The sequence below is a fragment of the Bufo gargarizans genome, chromosome 9, assembly GCF_014858855.1.
Source record: "Bufo gargarizans isolate SCDJY-AF-19 chromosome 9, ASM1485885v1, whole genome shotgun sequence".
In the NCBI taxonomy this organism is placed as follows: domain Eukaryota; kingdom Metazoa; phylum Chordata; class Amphibia; order Anura; family Bufonidae; genus Bufo; species Bufo gargarizans.
This window is the reverse complement of record NC_058088.1, coordinates 82,059,023-82,081,833: the sequence shown is the minus strand read 5'-3', so window position 1 is coordinate 82,081,833 and position 22,811 is coordinate 82,059,023. Positions and strand designations below refer to the sequence as shown.

The following is a 22,811-nucleotide window of genomic DNA, read 5'->3' as shown; positions in this document are numbered from 1 at the left end:
TTGTCTCAACTGCATTTGAGTCCCGGCCTGCTGTATCTGTGGCAGGTGATGAGAATGGGATAGCATATGATAAAATGGAATAGTTTGCTGTATGGCACTATCATCAATTTGGCTGACCGTTTCCTTTACACAAATGTGAAGACGAACTTCAATTTTTTTCCCCCCGTTGATAAATCAGGGCCGTGGTGCCTGGTATAATGCCCAGGAATACACTCATTGACAAGAAAAATAACGCACCAAGGGCTCGTTCACACGAACTGCAAATTGCGTTCCGCAATGCACGGGCACCTTCAGTTGGGCAGGCGCATGGGGATTGCAGACCCATTCATTTGAATGGGTCCGCGATCCCTCCGTTCCGCAAAAAGAGCACGTTCTATCTTTTTGCGGTGCGGAGGCATGGAACAGACCTCAGAAAGCACTCCGTAGTGCTTTCGTAGTATTCCGTTCCGCATCTCCAAATTTGTGGACCCATTAAAATGAATGGGTCCGCATCTGTGATGCGGAAAGACAACGGAACGGTGCCCGTGTATTGCGGATTCCGCAATACGGGAATGGGACACCAACAGTCGTGTGATCGAGCCCCAAGAAAGAGTTGTTGGAATGGAATGATGATACATGTAAGTGATTATAATATTGGAGCAAAATAAGATTATTGGGGAAAACTGTCTAATTGATACGAGGCTCTAGTCCCTGTTGGATCACCTCTAGCCTGGATACGAGATGAGATGCGGTTGGGCATGGAGGTTACAGGTTCCGTATGGTATCCTGTGGCTCATTTACCCACAGATGTTACATTTGGGCCTGTAGATCCCGCACATTGGTAGGTTGCTGAAACTGGAGTCCCATAAATGCTCCATTGGCTATAAATCTGGTGCTGAGCACGAGGGCTCATTCAGACGATCGTATCCGTTTTGTGGTCCGCAAATTGCGGATCTGCAAAACACGGATACCTGCCAGCCCTATGATAGAAATGCTTATTCTTGTCTGCAAAAATGGACAAGAATAGGGCATGTTCTATCTTTTTTGCGGGGCCGTGGAACAGAAATGCTGATGCAGATCCGCATCTTTTGTGGCCCCAATGCAGAACGAATGCGGACACTAACATACAGTCGTCTGAATGAGCCCTTAACCTGCTGAAGCCCTGCCATGAGGGGAGCACATGTGGCCGCCGGATGTCCTGCACATACCGCTGAGCTGTTAGTGTCCCTCGTATCACTACTAGGGGTGACCGACTGTCCTATGTGATGGCTCCACAGATCACACCAGCAGCTGGACCAGTGTAAAGGCAGAATTGAAGAGCAAACCATGAGGTCAACCCATATATCGGTCAATCCGAAACCAATCCTGGATTTATTGGTAAAGATAATATGGTTATGGTCCATAGCAGTCCAGGTTGGTGACACCAAGGAAGACTAGCATGGCATGCAAGCTTGTCTGTGCTGCTGATTCACCAACATGGTTTACTGTGAGAATCCAGGACCCCGGCGCCATGTAACCTGCTGCAGTGTAGATGCTGTGAAGCTACAATGCTAAATATCAGCTAGTTCTATTCTTTCATATACATTTGAAAATCGCACCTGCTGCAATTTATCCTCCGACCGCGAGGTGGAGCCCTCGTCTTACCACACGTTCTTGGAGAGCGACTTCCCCTCGTTCGCTCTCTACTCCTCCGCGCCGCTAACCTCTGCCCTCTGACTTCCGTCTTCCTCTTTCTCACCCGCCATTGTGGTGACAGGGTCGCTGCGGTTCACTATGGTGAGTGAATCCGATGTAATCCTCCGCAGTGGCGCGTTATGTCGGCTCTGGGGATGTGCTGTACCGCAGCGGAGACGCCGAGCAGTCGTTTCACGGGTGTATTGTGGCCGGAGGACGGGGAGGTTTCCTGAAGCGCCGGGTCCCCCCCATTCTAGCCCGAGAGGACGGGGCATATTGGGCTCTGACTCCGCGTCTTCTGTGCTGGTTACGCGGGGATGCTCTTACGTGGAGCACTACAGGGCCCAGCATGTGTGTGAGGAGGAATCATGTGACCAGGATGTATGAGCTTTGTGGTGGCTGCTCGGTGTGTCACTGCTTATCCCCAGCACTGGGGACTGTAATAAGGGTGTAGTACACGGCCAGCAATGATGGGCGTTGTTACTGTGGTACTGGTTAGTGGGCTGCTTGTTGTACTGGTTGGGTCCAGCCTTTAGTGAGTGATGGCTGACCTCCGGCTGTGGTACGACTCCCAAGATGCACACTTGCCTGGCTGTTCTCAGAACTCCATAGAAATGAATGCAGCATGCTGGGAGTCATAGTTAGGTTAGCCATCACTAGCTGTTTACTGGGGCCCCCACCGGTCATCTATTTGTATTAGGCTACTTTCACACTAGCGTTCGGGGCTCCGCTTGTGAGCTCCGTTTGAAGGGGCTCACGCGCGGCCCCGAACGGATCTGTCCAGCCCTAATGCATTCTGAGTGGATGCGGATCCGCTCCATTCAGACTGCATCAGGGCTGGACGGAGGCGTTCGGGTCCGCTCGTGAGCTCCTTCAAACGGAGCTCACAAGCGGACAGCCCGAACGCTAGTGTGAAAGCAGCCTTACATTGTAAGTCTGGACGGATCCGTTTGCCTCCGCGCTGCCAGACGGACACCCGAACGCTGCAAGCAGCGTTCGGGTGTCCGCCTGCTGAGCGGAGGACAAACGGTGCCAGACTGATGCATTCTGAGCGGATCCGTATCCACTCAGAATGCATTAGGGCTGGACGGATCCGTTCGGGGACGCTTGTGAGAGCCTTCAAACGGAACTCACAAGCGGAGCCCCGGACGCAAGTGTGAAAGTAGCCTAAGTCTGTTGCCAAAAGCCCCATCATCCTTGTAGTGGAGGGAGCTTGTTACTACGACTGAAGCTCCATCCACCACAAGGTTGACAACGCTGTGTAGGTCCGGTGTCCTATCAAAAAACCCTACCCTGTGAAAATACCGCACCCCACGTGACTTCCGGTGAAGCGATCAGCTGGAGAAGGGGGTGTGCGCCTCAGCGCAAGCGCACTATCGGCCAGGGATCGCTCACGCAGCGAACCACCATCTAAACTCCCTACCCCTCAGTGCGCACGCATGGACTTAAGGACACTGCGCGTGCGCACTCAGTTAAGGAGGTCTGATGGTGGTTTATCTTCTGAAATCTCCTTACCTGCACACGTGTGAACACATCCCTCAGGGGTAAGGAGATCTGATGGTTGTAGGGAGTTCGGATGGTGGTTCGCTGTGCGAGCGATCCCTGGCCGTGGTAGTTGCTTGCATTGAGGCGCCCCCCCCCCAGAACAGTATCGAGTCATAAGAATAAATGCTCCTAAGTTATTACATGGGGGTGCAAGTAAGATGTGTCAGGAGAGGAGACATAGCCTCTGACAGGGCTGTGCCCTGAGTCTCTGATGAAAAGCCCATCAGACTGTGACTATAGGAGGGTGTATAGGCAGAGATGATGGGTATTGCTGTATTGTCGCATGAAAACAGGGGTGACCATATTTATTTGGGGGGGGGGGGGGGGTGTGCTCAAGTCAGAATGTAGAGCCAGGTTATACTAGCAGTACCTGTATTACATGGATGGTATGACCCCAATCTGATACTACGTTGCAGTGGAATCTGCTGTCTGATCTACAGGTCCCCGCTATCTGGTGTCAGGTCTCTCCTGTAATGAGAAGTAGGTCTAGTCATCCCACCAGAGAAAGTCTGGCTTTTTTGGCAGGTTTGTAAGCTTTGCCGTGCTTTCTTACAGTATGGTCATATAATGCAGCACCCAGTATTGTCTCATTGACCCCACCACTGTTGGGCGCATCACCTGCCTTCTTTAGAGAGATCCTTGTTTGGAAGGTGACTTTATACTATACGAAGGAATGCAAGGGCCTATGTAGAGCTCCAGGACCATGGAGCAGATAGCGGCGGTGATGTAGAGGTAGGATGATGGCTCTAATGTTCTGTATGCTCTCCTTTCCCATCAGTCGTCCCACAAGACCTTCAGAATTAAGAGGTTTCTTGCCAAGAAGCAGAAACAGAACAGACCAATCCCACAGTGGATCAGAATGAAGACTGGTAATAAGATCAGGTATGTAAAAATGTGCAGACCTCGTCTTCATGGGAAGGATGGGGGCTTGTATATATTCATTTTCATGTACATGCTTATCTGCACATCAAGCAGGAAGACATGCTGGGCTCTGTAGGAGGTAGTGGACAGAGTTCAGCACTATAACATGCATGTAACATGATTGCAGGACGTGTTCTTGGACGCATTTGGTAAGTGTTCAAGTTTTGCTTTTGTTTTTCCCCCTCAAGGAACCCTTAACAGGTCATGTCTTGACTTCTAGACCAAAAAAAGTGTCATCATTGGATTTATTCCAGTTTTCTGGAGTACAGAGATCTCCAACTTTTGTACAAGTGGAGCTCTGCCAAAATTGTCCAAATGTTCCTCATTTTGTGCCACTCTTGTCTTTGCTGAAATGGGCAGGATCTTCTCACGACCCAACAAATGTACTTTAAATAATGCCAGAAACTGGCGTCAATTATAGATTAAAGGGCATCTGTCAGCAGATTTGTACCTATGACACTGGCTGACCAGTTACATGTGCGCTTGGCAGCTGAAGACATCTGTTGGTCCCATGTTAATATGTGCCCGCATTGCTGAGAAAAATGTTGTTTTAATATTTGGAAATTAGCCTCTAAGAGCAACGGGGGTGTTGCAATTACACCTAGAGACTCAGCGCTCTCCAGGCCAGGTGTAATCATGTTTTCACTGTCTGGTCCGTTCAGAGTTGAGAGGACGCGGCAGTTGCAGTGAGAGCAGAGCCATTTTTCTCATGACAAGTAACTGAAAATCCTGTTGTGTTTTTTTGTTTTTTTTCTTCTCTGGTTCCACAACAAACAAACAAAAAAGCATGAGAGAAATCCGCTGTATAAACTGACATGCTGCTGATTTAAGTCCACAGTACCACAGCATTTCTGCTGTTTTTTACGCAGCATGTGGATGAAAATTCTGAAATTCTCATCCAGTTTGCTGGTACTGCGCGAATCTCATGTGTGACTCCAACCCAGAATAAAAAAGGAGGGAATTCTATAATGGAGAGCTACAGGATTCTGTTAAGTCAGTCAGTACAGGCACTAAATGGTTAAATGCCACAGCTTTCCATGGTGAATGTTTTTACATGTTTGTACATTTTAGGGTTGGGGTCTTTTGTAGATTGTGGAGGATTCCAATGCAGGTTGCAATTACAGTGCTTCATTGTGGTGGGAGTGCTGTCATTATCCTGCAGAAATAAAAGATGTTGGCTCATTGGATGGTTTTCCTTCATCCGAGGAGAATCTTTCAGTGCTGACAGCTACAGGTTACTGCTGTGTAATTACTATTGGAGCTGGGGGGGTCATTCAGATATTAGGTTGTGTGGTAGTAATTATGTATTGTAATCACAGGTACAACTCCAAGAGGAGACACTGGAGAAGGACCAAGCTCGGCCTGTAAAGAAGCTGCAGATGGCAGACCAGCCAGCTCTCTGTGGGGGTTCCTTGTGAAGACCTGATCAATATCTTATTATACAGTTATAATTTTGTTGTATCTGCTATTTGCATTGGAAGTAAATGACAATGTACCATCAGTATTTGTCTGTTAATTCTGTTCAAGACCAAGACGGACAGTAAACTCGCATGTGCTCAGACCGGAAACTGATTTGGTGAAATGGAATATTTCCATTTCACCACCATGACTGCAACAAAGTAGAGTGACCCCTGACCTCTGTAGGGTCAGGAACAGAGGTTAAATTGCCCCCTCCCACCACTGTTCACCAGTGTGTTCCTGCCCCTACAGTGGCCAGGACAAAAGAAGGCCACTCTGTCAGTCAGGGAGGTGAAACCTTTTGTTATTTTCTACCTGGGCTCTGCATTGGGGGTTTGCGTCCTGTCCTCCGGCGGTTCATTCCAATGCCGGCAGGGTCACGATCCCCGTTAAAGGGGTTGTCTGGGTTGAACCCGGACATGCCCTTATTTTCCCTTTCATCCTCCATGACTGCATACCATGAGAGATGACCCGCCTCCAACCAGGTAGGGACAGGAAGTATAAAATAGACCCTACTCCAGCATATCCTCAGTGTCTTCCTGTCCCTGCAGGTGGGAGATGGGTTAACACTCATTGCATTTGTTATGGGTCCACTTCTGTGTAGGCAGGCAGAGGTGGGGGAAAAGTCGAGGATGCCTTATTGCACATGAGGGGGCAGACGGCACCAACCTCCTATATTGGAGTTGGTTTTGGTGCTGAAGGTCTAAGTATGTGAACCTGCTCCTTACCTCCTTGCTTGCGCAGGCTTGGAAGGGCCATGTGCTAACCGGACACTTACTTAGTCCCTCCGGTCTTGGAAGATGTTCCTCATCACAGCGCTTCCTCCGGTGCATAGTGATGACGTCACAGGAAGTCTGATGCGTTCCACAGGGACTTCCGGTTTATGTGATGGCCGTAAGTGGGCGGAGCCTAATTTGGCGCGGCAGATCAAGACAGAAGTTGTCCGCCTATCTGATGACTGCAGGTAAGGAGAGATTTAGGAGGGCGTGCAGAGCAGCAATATGTCGGATATTGAGGCAGGACAGATGGCACCTTCTGGGGGTGCAGCTGCAGTAAGTCACATCCAAAAATTACAAATCTTTTCCACTTCACCACCATGACGGCCCAGAGAGAGATTGACCCCTGACCTCTGTAGGGGCAGGAACAGAGATAGGTTTAAAAGGACCCCTCCCACCACCATTCACCAGTGTGTTCCTGCCCCTATAGTGGCCAGGACAGAGTAAAGTCCTCTCTGGCTTCCAGGGAGGTGAAGTGGACCTCGTTTATTATTTTCTAGTACCTGGGTGACCGCGTCGGTGGTGCTCTTGCCTCCCTTGTGGCTCCTTTTCACCCAGGGATGCGTCCCCTGCTCTCCGGCGGACTCGTTCTCAAGCTGACAGGGGACGCCGGGGTCACGCTCCCTTGTGAGGGAAGCCTGCCCTGAGAATGCCGCGGGTCGCCTACCTCTCGGAGGTAGCCGACCGGAAAGACGCTCGCGGCCGTCGCGCGCGTCTGACGTCACTTCCGGGCCGCTGGCCGGAACCCGGAAGTAGATGGTTTTTCATAAAAAGGACGCTAACAGCTTTCCCGCTGCGCTATCTGCATCGCTCTCCTACCAGAGATGTCGGACCAGGAGAAGGAGACACAGCAGAAGGAGCAGACCGCTCCAGAGCGCCCTAGCGTGAGTAGCCCACCTGGGCACGGCGGCTTATTAGTTGGCTACAGGGGGAGGTTGTGCCTTAGAGAGTAACCACTGTCCCCTCCCCCTGGTGGTGTCTGCTGGTATACTGCATTTAATTTTGTTCCTATACCAGATTGACATTAATTAAATGGGCTGCCTCTCTCTCTCTCTCGCTAGGCCAAACTTACTTTAAAAAAAGTTAAGAAGACCGCCAGATGCATCCAGTGTACCGTCAGGCTTCCTGAGGATTACACAAAAAAACTGTGCAAGGATTGCATCACTAAGATAGTGAGAGATGAACAGCCCTCAATCATGCAGGAGTTCAGATCCATGATCCAGGAGGAGGTTAAATCTTCTTTGGCCTCCCTCCGTGAGGATACCAGGGAGATCCGCCCACCGAAAAGACCCAGGGGGGCAGACATCCCCTCTGACTCCGAGGATTTAGAGGAGGATGCATCATCCTCTAAAAAAGAGGAAGACGATCACCTATCTGAGGGCGAGATCATTGAGGACTCCAGAAAATTTTCCTTCACTCCCAGTGAGATGAGCGACCTTTTAAAGGCGGTCAGGGATACCATGGGGGTAGAGGATGTTCAGCAACCCCATACAGTTCAGGAGGAAATGTTTGGGGGATTGAGGGTCAAACGCTCCAGAGTATTCCCCATAAACGAAAATATTAAGGAGATGGTGATGGATGAATGGGCCCATCCAGAAAAGAAGCTGGGTATATCCAAAGAATTCAGGAATCGCCTTGCATTTGACCCTTCAGACTCAAAAATTTTTGACGAAGTCCCTAGAATCGATGTACAGGTGGCCAAGGTCAACAAGAGAACCTCACTTCCATTTGAGGATTCCTGTCAGCTAAAGGACACGATGGAAAGAAAGGCCGACAGCTTATTAAAAAGGTCCTGGGAGGCGGCTATGTTTAGTGTTAAGACAAACATAGCCGCTACTTCAGTCGCTAGGTCTATGTACCTATGGCTGAATGAATTAGAGGATCATCTAAGCAGCAAAACGCCTAGGGAACAGATATTAGATTCCATTCCCTTGTTAAAATCTGCTACAGGTTTTCTGGCGGACGCCTCTGCAGAGACAATTAGATTTTCGGCAAAGGATGCAGCCCTGTCCAACGCAGCCCGGAGGGCGCTTTGGATGAAATCTTGGTCAGGAGACATCCCTTCCAAGATGAAATTGTGTTCCATAGCCTTCTCGGGCGAATACGTGTTCGGCCCTGTACTGGACACGATCCTTGAAAAGGCTACGGATAAAAAGAGGGGTTTCCCTGAGGATAGGATCCCTAAAAAGAAACCTTCCTTTCGTGGTCAAAATACCCAAAGCAGTTCCTTTCGTGGTAAAGGAAAAACCGGACGTTGGAGTTACCCCAAAGGGGGGAGAGGTAGAGGGTTCTTGCTTAATCCCCAAAACAAGGGCGGTGAGAAACTGTGACGCCAGGATAGGGGGAAGACTATCCCTACATTTTGCTCAGTGGCAACAGACTTCTCCGAGCCTCTGGGTGCAAAATCTGGTCAAGTTTGGATACAAAATAGAACTATCTTCCCCCCCTCCGAACGTATTTCTGATTTCTCACCACCCTTCTCCTTTTCAGTACAGCCAGATCTGGAAGGAGGTCCAAAATCTTCTGGACCTAGGAGTAGTAATTCCAGTTCCCGAACTTCAACGAGGGCGGGGGTTCTACTCCAGCCTCTTCTTGGTAAAAAAGCCGGGGGGCGCCTTCCGCATGATCATAAATCTAAAGAGGCTAAACAAATTTGTGATCTACAAAAGGTTCAAGATGGAATCTTTAAATTCTACCATCCCCTTAATCCAAAAGGATGCGTCCCTCTGTACAATCGACCTGAAGGACGCATATTATCATGTTCCCATTCACTCCCAGTCTCAGAGGTTCCTGCGCTTTGCAGTAAGGGATCACGAGGGGTCTGTTCACCACTTCCAGTTCGTGGCTCTCCCCTTCGGGCTGGCCTCAGCCCCAAGGATTTTCACGAAACGGGTGGTAGAGATGGTCGCCTCCCTAGACGACTTTCTACTTATTTCAAACACGGTAGGTCAGTCTATAGCAGATCGAGAAATCTTCTGCTCCCTTCTGACATATTTAGGTTGGGTGATAAACCTAAAGAAATCCTCCCTAGTTCCGAATACCAGGGTAAAATTCCTAGGGGTTTTGCTGGATTCAGAAAAACAAACAACATTCCTTCCGGCAGAAAGAATCCAGAACCTACAGTCATCAATCAGAGCCTTCCTGAGACGTCGCTCCTTCTCGTTCAGAGAAACGATGAGCCTTTTAGGTCAGATGACAGCCTGCATTGTAGCAGTCCCATGGTGCCAAGCCCATTACAGAGCCCTTCAGTCCTGGCTTTTAAGGAAATGGGACAAAAATCTGACCTCGTTGGACAAAAAGATCCTGATCCCGGGCCACGTAAAGTCTTCAGTCCGGTGGTGGCTTCACACAAGAAATTTAGAAAAGGGCATGGTCTGGTTCAAGACCCCAGCAGTGCATATTCAGACCGATGCCAGCCTAAAAGGATGGGGCGCAAAAATTTACTCCGATCTGTACCAGGGAGACTGGCCTCCAAGGATTGCAGCCCAGTCCTCCAACTACAGGGAGCTCAGGGCAGTTTGGGAGACAATACGAACAGCTGCTCCAAAACTACAAAACCAACATATAAAGGTCTATTCAGACAATATAACGACCGTGTCCTACCTCAAGCATCAGGGGGGCACACGATCTCAGAAGCTGGAATGTCTATCCAGGAAAATCTTCCTCTGGGGGGAAAAAAACGTAAAATCAATATCGGCAGTTCATTTAAAAGGAAGCCTAAACTGCGCAGCAGACTTCCTCAGCAGGACTACCATAGACCAGGGAGAATGGGCCTTAAACGCCGAGATCTTCAGTTTGATTGTCCAGAGATGGGGTCTTCCAGTAATAGACCTATTCGCCACAAGGACAAACGCAAAGGTATCAACCTTTTGCTCCCTAAACCCAAGGGACGGGCCCCTAGCGATCGACGCCTTCTCCCTGCACTGGGACTGGGTCCTTGCATATGCCTTCCCTCCATTCCCATTAATCCCAAGGGTTCTCCAGAAGATCATCAGGGACAGAGCCAGAGTAATCCTGGTCACCCCGTACTGGCCCAAGAGGAGCTGGTTCTCGATCCTAACCAAACTCTCTCCACAGGAAGCATTTATTCTCCCAAGGAGAAAGGATATCCTGATCCAGGGGCCGGTTCTCCATCCCCATCCGGAAATCTTCAGCCTCTCGGCCTGGATCCTGAGTCCAACCTCCTAAGGCAGAGAGGTCTCTCTGAGGGTGTTATATCTACCTTAAAGGCCAGCAGAAAGAAGGTGACTAACTCCATTTATTTCAAGATCTGGAAAAGATTCTGCACCTGGTCGGGCGACGAAGCCCCAGATCAAACCAGACCAAATATACAGAAGATTCTGGATTTCCTTCAGAAGGGACTAGAGTTAGGGTTAAGTCCTTCTACCCTGAGAGTCCAGGTCTCAGCACTTAGCGCCTACTTCGATTCCGAATTGGCCAGCCATAGATGGATCCAAAGATTCCTAAGGTCTGCAGCCAGACTAAGACCGTCCCTCAGATCGAGGATGCCTACCTGGGACTTAAACATCGTCCTTAGAGGACTCACAGGTCCACCCTATGAACCCATGGACGCAAGTTCCCTGAAGAATCTTTCTCATAAGGTGGCTTTTCTTATAGCCATAACATCAGCAAAAAGACTGAGTGAGATCCAGGCATTGTCAATAAGACAACCATATCTCAGGGTACAGGAGGACCGTATCACCTTGAGGCTAGACCCTACATTTTTGCCAAAGGTAGTAACAGACTTCCATAGGAACCAGGAGATCATTCTGCCCTCCTTCTGTGTAGATCCTAAAAATTCTGGTGAGGAACGTTTCCATACGCTAGACGTCAGACAAGCAGTACTAAAATACCTAGAGGTCACTAAGAACCTGAGGAAGGTGGACAACTTATTAGTGCTCTTCGGTGGTAAGAATAAAGGGAAGACAGCTTCCAGATCTACCATTGCCCGTTGGGTAAGACAGACTATTACAGACTGCTACAAGATCGAGGGCATCAGTTGTCCAGAGGTCATTCGGGCTCACTCCACAAGAGCGGTATCTGCCTCCTTCGCTGAAAGGGCAGGAGCTTCCTTAAATCAGATATGCCAGGCTGCTACCTGGTCTAATGTTAATACCTTCATTAAACATTATAGGCTCGACTTATCCAGGTCCTCCGACCTCGCATTTGGTCGCAAGGTCCTTCAGGCCGTTGCCCCACCCTAGTTCATATATAATCTGTTATGTCTCTCTGGGCCGTCATGGTGGTGAAGTGGAAAGCCGGAATTAGACTTACCGGTAATTCATTTTCCACGAATCCACCATGACGGCATGATATCCCGCCCTAAAAAAAAAAAGAAAAAAAAAAAAAAAAAAAAACCTTGGTATGAGGTAATACCAAAAAAAAAAAAAAAAAACACAACACTTTGAGTTGTCTCACTTGTAAACTGGTGATTGTAGCACTATAATCTGGAACTCACTGGTGAATGGTGGTGGGAGGGGTCCTTTTAAACCTATCTCTGTTCCTGCCCCTACAGAGGTCAGGGGTCAATCTCTCTCTGGGCCGTCATGGTGGATTCGTGGAAAATGAATTACCGGTAAGTCTAATTCCGGCTTTTCCTCAAACCCAGATCAGGATTGAGACGGTGATTAAGCTTTCTATTTTCTTCAGAAGATACAAATGAGTTGATAAAAAGCAATTAGGACGACTATGGATCTTTCTGAAAAAAAAAAAAATCATAGTTCTGTTCAAGATGAAATGTATGGGGGTCTCGAGCACAGGAAAAGGGTCTTCCCAGTACATAAAAATATGTTAGAAGTGATGCAAAGACAATGGAAATCTTTGATCCTATGGACAAGAAAGTAGATTCCACTCTTTAACCCCTTAAGGACCGGGCTCATTTTCACCTTAAGGACCAGGCCATTTTTTGCAAATCTGACCAGTGTCACTTTAAGTGCTGATAACTTTAAAACACTTTGACTTATCCAGGCCATTCTGAGATTGTTTTTTCGTCACATATTGTAATTCATGACACTGGTAAAATAAAGTCAAAAAAATTAATTTTTTTGCATAATAAAATACCTAATTTACCAAAAATTTTGAAAAATTAGCAAATTTCAAAGTTTCAGTTTCTCTACTTCTGTAATACATAGTAATACCCCCAAAAATTGTGATGACTTAACATTCCCCATATGTCTACTTCATGTTTGAATTATTTTGGGAATGATATTTTATTTTTTGGGGATGTTACAAGGCTTAGAAGTTTAGAAGCAAATCTTGAAATTTTTCAGAAATTTACAAAAACCCAATTTTTAGGGACCACTACAGCTCTGAAGTCACTTTGCGAGGCTTACATAATAGAAACCGCCCAAAAATGACCCCATTCTATAAACTACACCCCTCAAGGTATTCAAAACTGATTTTACAAACTCCGTTAACCCTCTAGGTGTTGCACAAGAGTTATTGGCAAATGGGGATGAAATTTGAGAATTTCATTTTTTTGCCTAATTTTCCATTTTAACCCATTTTTTCCACTAACAAAGCAAGGGTTAACAGCCAAACAAGACTGTATCTTTATTGCCCTGACTCTGCTGTTTACAGAAACACCCAATATGTGTCTGTAAACTACTGTACGGCCAGACAGCGGGGCGTAGAGTGAAAGGTGCGCCGTATGGTTTTTGGAAGCCAGATTTTGCTGGACAGTTTTTTTTGACACCATGTCCCATTTGAAGCCCCCTGATGCACCCCTAGAGTAGAAACTCCATAAAAGTGACCCCCATCTAAGAAACTACACCCCTCAAGGTATTCAAAACTGATTTTACAAACTTCGTTAACCCTTTAGGTGTTGCACAAGATTTAATGGAAAATAGAGATACAATTTCAAAATTTCACTTTTTTGGCAGATTTTCCATTTAAATTTTTTTTTTTCCAGTTACAAAGCAAGGGTTAACAGCCAAACAAAACTCATTATTTATGGCCCTGATTCGGTAGTTTACAGAAACACCCCATATGTGGTCGTAAACTGCTGTACGGGCACACGGCAGGGCGCAGAAGGAAAGGAATGCCATACGGTTTTTGGAAGGCAGATTTTGCTGGACTGTTTTTTTGACACCATGTCCCATTTGAAGCCCCCCTGATGCACCCCTAGAGTAGAAACTCCAAAAAAGTGACCCCATTTTAGAAAGTACGGAATAGGGTGGCAGTATTGTTGGTACTAGTTTAGGGTACTTATGATTTTTTTATTGCTCTATATTACACTTTTTGTGCGGCAAGGTAACAAGAAATAGCTTTTTTGGCACGTTTTTTTTTTTTGTTATTTACAACATTCATCTGACAGGTTAGATCATGTGGTAATTTTATAGAGCAGGTTGTCACGGACGCGGCGATACCTAATATGTATAAAAAATTTTTTTTTTATGTAAGTTTTATACAATAACTTTTTTTTTTAAAACCAAAAAATTGTTTAGTGTCTCCATAGCCTAAGAGCCATAGTTTTTTCAGTTTTTGGGCGATTATCTTGAGTAGGGTCTAATTTTTTGCGGGATGAGATGACGGTTTGATTGGCACTATTTTGGGGTGCATATGACTTTTTGATCGCTTGCTATTACACTTTTTGTGACGTAAGATGGCAAAAAATTGCTTTTTTTACACTTTTTTTTTTTTTACGGTCATCTGAGGGGTTAGGTCATGTGATATTTTTCTAGAGCCGGTCGATACGGACGTGGCGATACCTAATATGTATACTTTATTTTTATTTATGTAAGTTTTACACAATGATTTTATTTTTGAAACAAAAAAAAAATCATGTTTTAGTGTTTCCATAGTCTAAGAGCCATAGTTTTTTCAGTTTTTGGGCGATTATCTTGAGTAGGGTCTCATTTTTTGCGGGATGAGATGACTGTTTGATCGGTACTATTTTGGCGTACATGCGACTTTTTTGATCACTTTTATTACCTTTTTTGGGAAGTAAGGTGGGCAAAATTTCAATTTTCTCAGTTTTTATTTTTTTATTTTTATGGCGTTCACCGTGCGGGGAAAGTAACATGACCGTTTTATAGATCAGGTCGTTACGGACGCGGCGATACCTAATATGTGTAGTGTATTTTATTTTTTTTAATTTTTATTCAGTGATAAATGTTTTTTTTTTATCTTAACTTTTTTCACTTTTTTTTATTTTTTTGACCCAGACCCACTTGATTCTTGAAGATCCAGTGGGTCTGATGTCTGTATAATACAGTACAGAACCTATATAGGGTTCTGCACTGTATTTTACTTACACTGAACAGATCTATGCTTTCAGCACAGATCTGTTCAGCACCATGGACAGCAGGACGCCTGAGCAGGCGTCCTGTTGCCATGGGAACCTTCCCCGTCTGCCACAACTTCGCAGATGGGGAAGGGTGAGGACGGGGCTTCGGGGGGCTGTCTGGGGGCTCTCTCCCTCTCCCATCGGGGGGCTGCAAAGGCACAGCAACCCCCCGATGGGAGAGGGAGGGAGCTCCTTCTTACTGTTAACTCTTTCCATACAGCGGTCTGTACGGACCGCTGTATGGAAAGGGTTAAACGGCTGACATCGCATCAACGATGTCAGCCGTTTATACCAGGGTGCCAGCAATGTGCTGGCACCCTGGTATACCCACTGTACACCAACGATTACGCAATAGGAGGCGGGCGGGGGATCGCGATCCCGCCTGCCGCACCGCCCGCCTCCCGCAACGCCCCCACCGCCTGCGACACCCTCCCTGCACCACCCGCCGCCATCAAATCGTGCAGGGGGAAGGTGAAATCTTGATTTTAGGCACTCTGAAGTTTCTGATCAAATGACCACCCCCTGCGTTGTTACGGGATGCCGGCTGAATGATTTCAGCCGAAATCCCGTTCCGATTAACCCCCGCGGCGCCGGAATTCAGATTTTAAGTCAGGACGTACCGGTACGTCCTCGGTCCTTAAGGACTCGGGGAAATAGGGCGTACCGGTACGTCCTCGGTCCTTAAGGGGTTAAAAAAGCCTGGGAAGCTGCTACGGCCATATTTAAGCCCAATTTAGCTGCAACTTTAGTATCGTGATCTCTGAAAAAATGGTTACAGTAGTTAGAAGTCCTGCTTAAGGAAGGTAGACCTTATGATACCCTAGAAGATTCTTTCCCTCTTTTATTAAAAGCGGTAGACTTATCTGATGCGACAGCGGAGTCGGTTAGAATAGCTGCCAGAACCTCTAGTCTATTGGTAGTAGCAAGGAGGGCCCTATGGTTAAAATCCTGGACGGGGGATTTTGCATCAAAAATAAAATTGTGTAATTTGCCCTTTTATGGCAGCTTGATGTTTGGGCAGGATTTAGAAACGATATTAGAAAAAGCAGCGGATTCTAAAAAATCCTTTCCAAAAAAAACTTTCCGTTTTCTAAGGCAAAGAAAAGGGGCCCATTTCATTCTAAAAGAACAGAGGACAGTGGTCAAAAGGGAAAAATCTAAATATGGGAAGGAAGAGCGGTTTCATGTTCACCCCCAAAAATGCAGAAGCTTCTAAACAATGATGCCAAGATTCAAGTGTGGGGGAAGGCTTCGATTTTTTTTTTTTCTAAAAAACTGGTAAAATATCACCCAAAATACATGGGTGCTAAATATCATAGCAGAAGGTCTCGATGTTTCCTTCAGTCTTCCTCCCCCAGAAATTGTTTTCAGGGTAACACCCATTCAAAAGACATTCCCTCCTTCAGGAATCTCGAGGAAGGTGTCTGGAATCTTCTATCTCAAAGAGCCATTATTCCAGTACCCTATGCTCAACAAGAAAAAGGATACTAAAGTGTTTTTGGTGAAAAAGCCCAGTGGAAAGTTCCGGTTGATTCTAAATCTAAAAAAATTAACAAATTCATAAAATATGAAAGGTTCAAGATGGAATCCCTAAGGTCAACCATAGCCTTTTTATTTTTTTTAAATAAGTTTATTTCTTAGCATCCATAGAGTTAAGAGATTCATATTACCATGTACCAATATACAAAGCTCAGATATCTGCGGTTTGTGGTATTTCTGGGGGAAAGGTTGTATCACTTTCAATTCCAGGTTCTTTCCTTCGGGATCACCTCCGCGCCGAGTGTTCACAAAGGTGATGACAGAGGTCATGGCACATTTAAGAAGATGAAATATCTTAATACCCTACTTAGAGGACCTTCTTGTGGTAGGGAACTCAGAGGAAAATCTAGAGACAAATATATCAAAAACATGTCAGATTCTGTCCCAATTAGGGTGGATTGTAAACTGGGAAAAGTCAAAACTCTTCCCTTCACAGAGACTAATCTTTTTAGGCGTATGTCTGGATTTCATACTTCAAAAGACGTTTCTCCCGGCCGAGAAAGTATCAGCAACAATAAAAAGAATCAAGATTCACAGAAATGGCAAGTTGTTCAGTCAGGGAAAGTATGAGACTGTTAGGCCTCTTTCACACGGGCGTCATGTTTTTTGCCCGGATAAGAGGCGGGTGCGTTGTGGGAAAATGCGCGATTTTTCCGCGCGAGTGCAAAACATTGTAATGCGTTTTTGCACTCTCGTGAGAAAAATCGTGCATGTTTGGTACTCAAACCCGAACTTCTTCACAGAAGATCGTATTTTCCCTTATGACATGGTTATAAGGGAAAATAATAGCATTCTGACTACAGAATGCATAGTATAATAGTGCTGGAAGGGTTAAAAAAAAATCAAAAAGTTAACACCTTATCCTCTTGATCGCGTAGTTCCCGGTCTGTTCTTTACTAGCTGTGGGCTAAATGACCTGTGGTGACGTCAGAGCACATGCTCCAATCATATGGTCCATCACCATGGTGATGGAGCATGTGATCTGACATCACCACAGGTCATTTAGCCCACAGCTAGTAAAGAACAGACCGGGAACTACGCAATCGAGAGGATAAGGTGTTAACTTTTTGATTTTTTTTTAACCCCTCCAGCACTATTATACTATGCATTCTGTAGTCAGAATGCTATTATTTTCCTTTATAACCATGTCATAAGGGAAAATAATACAGTGAATAGACTGTCACCTACAACCCATGCGTGAAAATCGCACCGCATCCGCACTTGCTTGCGGATGCTTGCGATTTTCACGCAACCACATTCACTTCTATGGGGCCTGCATTGCGTGGATTATCGCACCGCAACGCACAAAGAGGAGCATGCTGCGATTTTCACTCAACGCATAAGTCATCATGTGAACAGCCCCATAGAAATGAATGGGTCAGGATTCAGTGCGGGTGCAATGCGTTCACCTCACGCATCGCACCCGCGCGGAATACTTGCCCGTGTGAAAGGGGCCTTAGGCCCCCTAACATTGTGCATTCCTGCAGTAAAATGCGCCCAATTCCACTCGTACCCTGCAACAGTGGTTACTAGGATGTTGGAACAGAAAGCAAGAGGCCTTAGATCAAATAATCCCCATTCCTCCTTGGGTAAAAAACTCACTCCAGTGGTGGTTAAACCCGGACCACCTAAAAGGAGTAGATTGGTTTTCTGATCAGATTCAAACGATCACCACCGATGCAAGTCTGCTCCCTCCATACCCGTCAAGGACGATGGTCTATGGATCAGATGAGTCAATTATCAAATCAGAGGTAACTCTGGGCGGTTTGGGAAGCATTAAAAGCTCTGTCTCAGGATATAATAGGAAAAGATATACAAATAAGATCCGACAATACAATGGTAGTAGCCTACCTAAATCATCAGGGAGGGACAAGGAGCGAAAGTCTGGGCCAATTGGCGATTTTTTTTTTTTCTCGTGGGCAGAAAGTCACGTAAATTCCCTATCAGCAGTACATCTCAAGGGATCTTTAACCGCCTCCGGACCGCCTAACGCAGGATCGCGGTCCGGAGGCGGCAGCTCTGCGCAGAGTCACGCATATATGCGTCATCTCGTGCGAGCCGAGATTTCCTGTGAACGCGCGCACACAGGCGCGGAAGGTAAGCGAGTGGATCTCCAGCCTGCCAGCGGCGATTGTTCGCTGGCAGGCAGGAGATGCGATTTTTTTTTTAACCCCTAACAGGTATATTAGACACTGTTTTGATAACAGCATCTAATATACCTGCTACCTGGTCCTCTGGTGTCCCTTTTGTTTGGATCGACCACCAGAGGACACAGGTAGCTCAGTAAAGTACCACAAAACACCACTACACCCCCCCATCACTTATTAACCCCTTATGAACCCCTGATCACCCCATATAGACTCCCTGATCACCCCCCTGTCATTGATCACCCCCCTGTAAGGCTCCATTCAGACGTCCGTATGATTTTTACGGATCCACGGATATATGGATCGGATCCGCAAAACGCATTCGGACGTCTGAATGGAGCCTTACAGGGGGGTGATCACCCATATACACTCCCTGATCACCCCCCTGTCATTGATCACCCCCCTGTAAGGCTCCATTCAGACGTCCGTATGATTTTTACAGATACATGGATCGGATACGCAAAACACATATGGACGCCTGAATGGAGCCTTACAGGGGGGTAATCAAAGACAAGGGGGTGATCACCCATATAGACTCCCTGATCAGCCCCCCGTCATTGATCACCCCCCTGTAAGGCTCCATTCAGACGTCCGTATGATTTTTACGGATCCACGGATATATGGATCGGATCCGCAAAACACATACGGACGTCTGAATGGAGCCTTACTAGGGGGGTAATCAAAGACAAGGGGGTGATCACCCATATAGACTCCCTGATCACCCCCCTGTTATTGATCACCCCCCTGTAAGGCTCCATTCAGACGTCCGTATGTGTTTTGCGGATCCCAAAAAATCATACGGACATCTGAATGGAGCCTTACAGGGGGGTGATCAATGACAGGGGGGTGATCAGGGAGTCTATATGGGGTGATCACCCCCCTGTCATTGATCACCCCCCTGTAAGGCTCCATTCAGACATTTTTTTTGGCCCAAGTTAGCGGAAATTTTTTTCTTTTTTTTTTTTTTCTTACAAAGTCTCATAGTCCACTAACTTGTGTCAAAAAATGAAATCTCTCATGAACTCGCCATACCCCTCACGGAATCCAAATGCGTAAAAATGTTTTGACATTTATATTCCAGACTTCATCTCAGGCTTTAGGGCCCCTAAAATGCCAGGGCAGTATAAATACCCCACATGTGACACCATTTCGGAAAGAAGACACCCCAAGGTATTCCGTGAGGGGCATATTAAGTCCATGAAAGATTGAAATTTTTGTCCCAAGTTAGCGGAAAGGGAGACTTTGTGAGAAAATACCAAAAAAAAAAAAATCAATTTCCGCTAACTTGTGCCAAAAAAAAAAAATTCGATGAACTCACCATGCCCCTCATTGAATACCTTGGGGTGTCTTCTTTCCAAAATGGGGTCACATGTGGTGTATTTATACTGCCCAGGCATTTTAGGGGCCCGAAAGCGGGAGAAGTAGTCTGGGATCCAAATGTCTAAAAATGCCCTCCTAAAAGGAATTTGGGCCGCTTTGCGCATCTAGGCTGCAAAAAAGTGTCACACATGTGGTATCGCTGTACTCAGGAGAAGTTGGGGAATGTGTTTTGGGGTGTCATTTTACATATACCCATGCTGGGTGAGATAAATATCTTGGTCAAATGCCAACTTTGTATAAAAAAAAATGGGAAAAGTTGTCTTTTGCCAAGATATTTCTCTCACCCAGCATGGGTATATGTAAAATGACACCCCAAAACACATTCCCCAACTTCTCCTGAGTACGGCGATACCACATGTGTGACACTTTTTTTGCCGCCTAGGTGGGCAAAGGGGCACACATTCCAAAGAGCACCTTTCGGATTTCACTGGCCATTTTTTACAGATTTTGATTTCAAACTACTTCGCACACATTAGGGCCCCTAGAATGCCAGGGCAGTATAACTACCCCACAAGTGACCCCTATTTTGGAAAGAAGACACCCCAAGGTATATGAGACTTTGTAAGAAAAAAGTAAATAAATAAATAAATCATCATTTTCCGCTAACTTGTGACAAAAAATAAAAAGTTCTATGAACTCACTATGCCCATCAGCGAATACCTTAGGGTGTCTACTTTCCGAAATGGGGTCATTTGTGGGGGTTTTCTACTGTCTGGGCATTGTAGAACCTCAGGAAACATGACAGGTGCTCAGAAAGTCAGAGCTGCTTCAAAAAGCGGAAATTCACATTTTTGTACCATAGTTTGTAAACGCTATAACTTTTACCCAAACCATTTTTTTTTGACCCAAACATTTTTTTTTTATCAAAGACATGTAGAACAATAAATTTAGCGAAAAATGTATATATGGATGTCGGTTTTTTTGCTAAGTTTTACAACTGAAAGTGAAAAATGTCATTTTTTTGCAAAAAAATCGTAAAATTTTGATTACTAACAAAAAAAGTAAAAATGTCTGCAGCAATGAAATACCACCAAATGAAAGCTCTATTAGTGAGAAGAAAAGGAGGTAAAATTTATTTGGGTGGTAAGTTGTATGACCGAGCAATAAACTGTGAAAGTACTGTAGTGCAGAAGTGTAAAAAGTGGCCTGGTCATTAAGGGGGTTTCAGCTAGCGGGGTTGAAGTGGTTAAACGTGAAAGCGGACTTCTTAAGTCGGGTACCTCTAAAATCAACACAATGGAGCCTAGAGAAGCAGGTCTTTACACAAATAACCTCAATGTGGGGGACTCCGCAAGTAGACCTTTTTGCTACAGCACAAAATACAAAACTCGAAAAGTTCTTCTCTTTAAAGGGTTTCTACCACTTGCTTTGCACCCATTTCGTTTTCAGACACTAGCGATCCGCTAGTGTCTGATGTACAATACAAGCTAAGTATTATCTTATTCTGTTCGGCCGTTTTGTTTAAAAAAGCACTTTTATATTTATGCATTATGCAAATGAGCCTCTAGGTGCTATGTGGGTGTCTTTTCAGCACCTAGAGGCTCTGTCTACCTTCATAAACTGCCGCCCAGCTCCTCGCTCCAGCACGCCCATCTCCTAGTGAATTCGATCCTCCCCCTGCTTCTGGCGTCTGAAATCTCGCGCCTGCGCCGTCCGTCTCTGCATTCGGCGCAGGCGCAGTGGAAATGTCTGAGCAGGGAGCGGTCAGACATTTCCACTGCGCCGCCGCTGAATGCAGAGACGGACGGCGCAGGCGCGAGATTTCAGACGCCAGAAGCAGGGGGAGGATCGAATTCACTAGGAGATGGGCGTGCTGGAGCGAGGAGCTGGACGGCAGTTTATGAAGGTAGACGGAGCCTCTAGGTGCTGAAAAGACACCCACATAGCACCTAGAGTCTCATTTGCATAAATATAAAAGTGCTTTTTTAAACAAAACGGCCGAACAGAAGAAGATAATACTTAGCTTGTATTGTACATCAGACACTAGCGGATCGCTAGTGTCTGAAAACGAAATGGGTGCAAAGCAAGTGGTAGAAACCCTTTAAATCCCTTTGATGGAAACATAGGGGTGGATGCACTGGCACAAAAGTGGGAATTCCGCCTAGCGTATGCGTTTCCTCCCCTAGCGTGAATTCCCAGAGTATTGAGAAAGATCCGACAACAAAGGGCTCATGTAATACTGATAGCCCCACTATGGCCAAAAAAAAATCATGGTTCCCTCTGTAAAAAATTCTGTCATTAGAGAGTCCATGGATTCTTCTCTGGACAAAGAAACTACTAGTCCAAGGTCCAATCTGTCACCCCCGGGTAGAGAAACTACATCTGGCTGCCTGGAATCTGAAAGGTTAACTTTAAAAGCCAAGGGACTTTCCGATGATATAATTAATACCATGGCAGCTAGCAGAAAGGTAGTGACCTTAAAGATTTATTCCAGAGTCTGGTCAAAATTTTGTGCCTGATGTTCTCAATCTAAAAGTTTATGCCAGATTTTTTTCCATTCAGACGGTATTAGGATTCTTACAATCTGGTTTTGACAAAGGGTTACGTCCTAATACTTTAAGAGTGCATGTATCAGCATTGAGTTCAGTTTTTTTATATAGAAATCGCAGACCACCCTTGGATCATCAGGTTTTTGAAATGAGCAGATAGATTGAAACACTTTTCTAGACCTTATGTCTCTCCTTGGGACCTTAATCTGGTCCTTTCAGGGTTAACGGTAGCCCCCTTTGAACCATTGTCAGATGTGTCCTTAAAATATATCACACTAAGGCCCCATGCACACGGCCGTTGTTCACGTCCGTGAGCGGTCCGTGGAGCCGCGGCCTGGATTCCTGCTGAGTGCAGGAGCGCACGGCGTCACTGGTTGCTATGACGCCGTGCGCTCCCTGCTGCCGCCACAGTACAGTAATACACTGGTATGATCTATACCAGTGTATTACTGTACTGTGCCGGCAGCAGGGAGCGCACGGCGTCATAGCAACCAACAACGCCGTGCGCTCCTGCACTCAGCAGGAATCCAGGCCGCGGCTCCACGGACCGCTCACGGGCGTGAACAACGGCCGTGTGCATTTGGCCTAAAGGTCTTGTTTTTTAGTGGCTATCACA

At 46.2% G+C, this 22,811-nt stretch overlaps 1 protein-coding gene and 1 non-coding gene across 2 annotated transcripts; both read left to right on the top strand.

Moving 5' to 3' along the window:
* Window positions 1-1,633: 1,633 nt before the first annotated feature.
* On the top strand, window positions 1,634-5,620 carry RPL39 (ribosomal protein L39). The gene is made up of 3 exons (XM_044306016.1): window positions 1,634-1,755; window positions 3,977-4,080; window positions 5,439-5,620. Exons 1-3 carry the CDS (start codon window positions 1,753-1,755, stop codon window positions 5,485-5,487), a joined length of 156 nt encoding a protein of 51 aa, XP_044161951.1. The 5' UTR covers window positions 1,634-1,752; the 3' UTR covers window positions 5,488-5,620.
* LOC122919985 lies at window positions 5,224-5,355 on the top strand. The gene has a single exon (XR_006386863.1). It is a non-coding gene; the product is annotated as a small nucleolar RNA SNORA69 (small nucleolar RNA).
* Window positions 5,621-22,811: the final 17,191 nt, after the last annotated feature.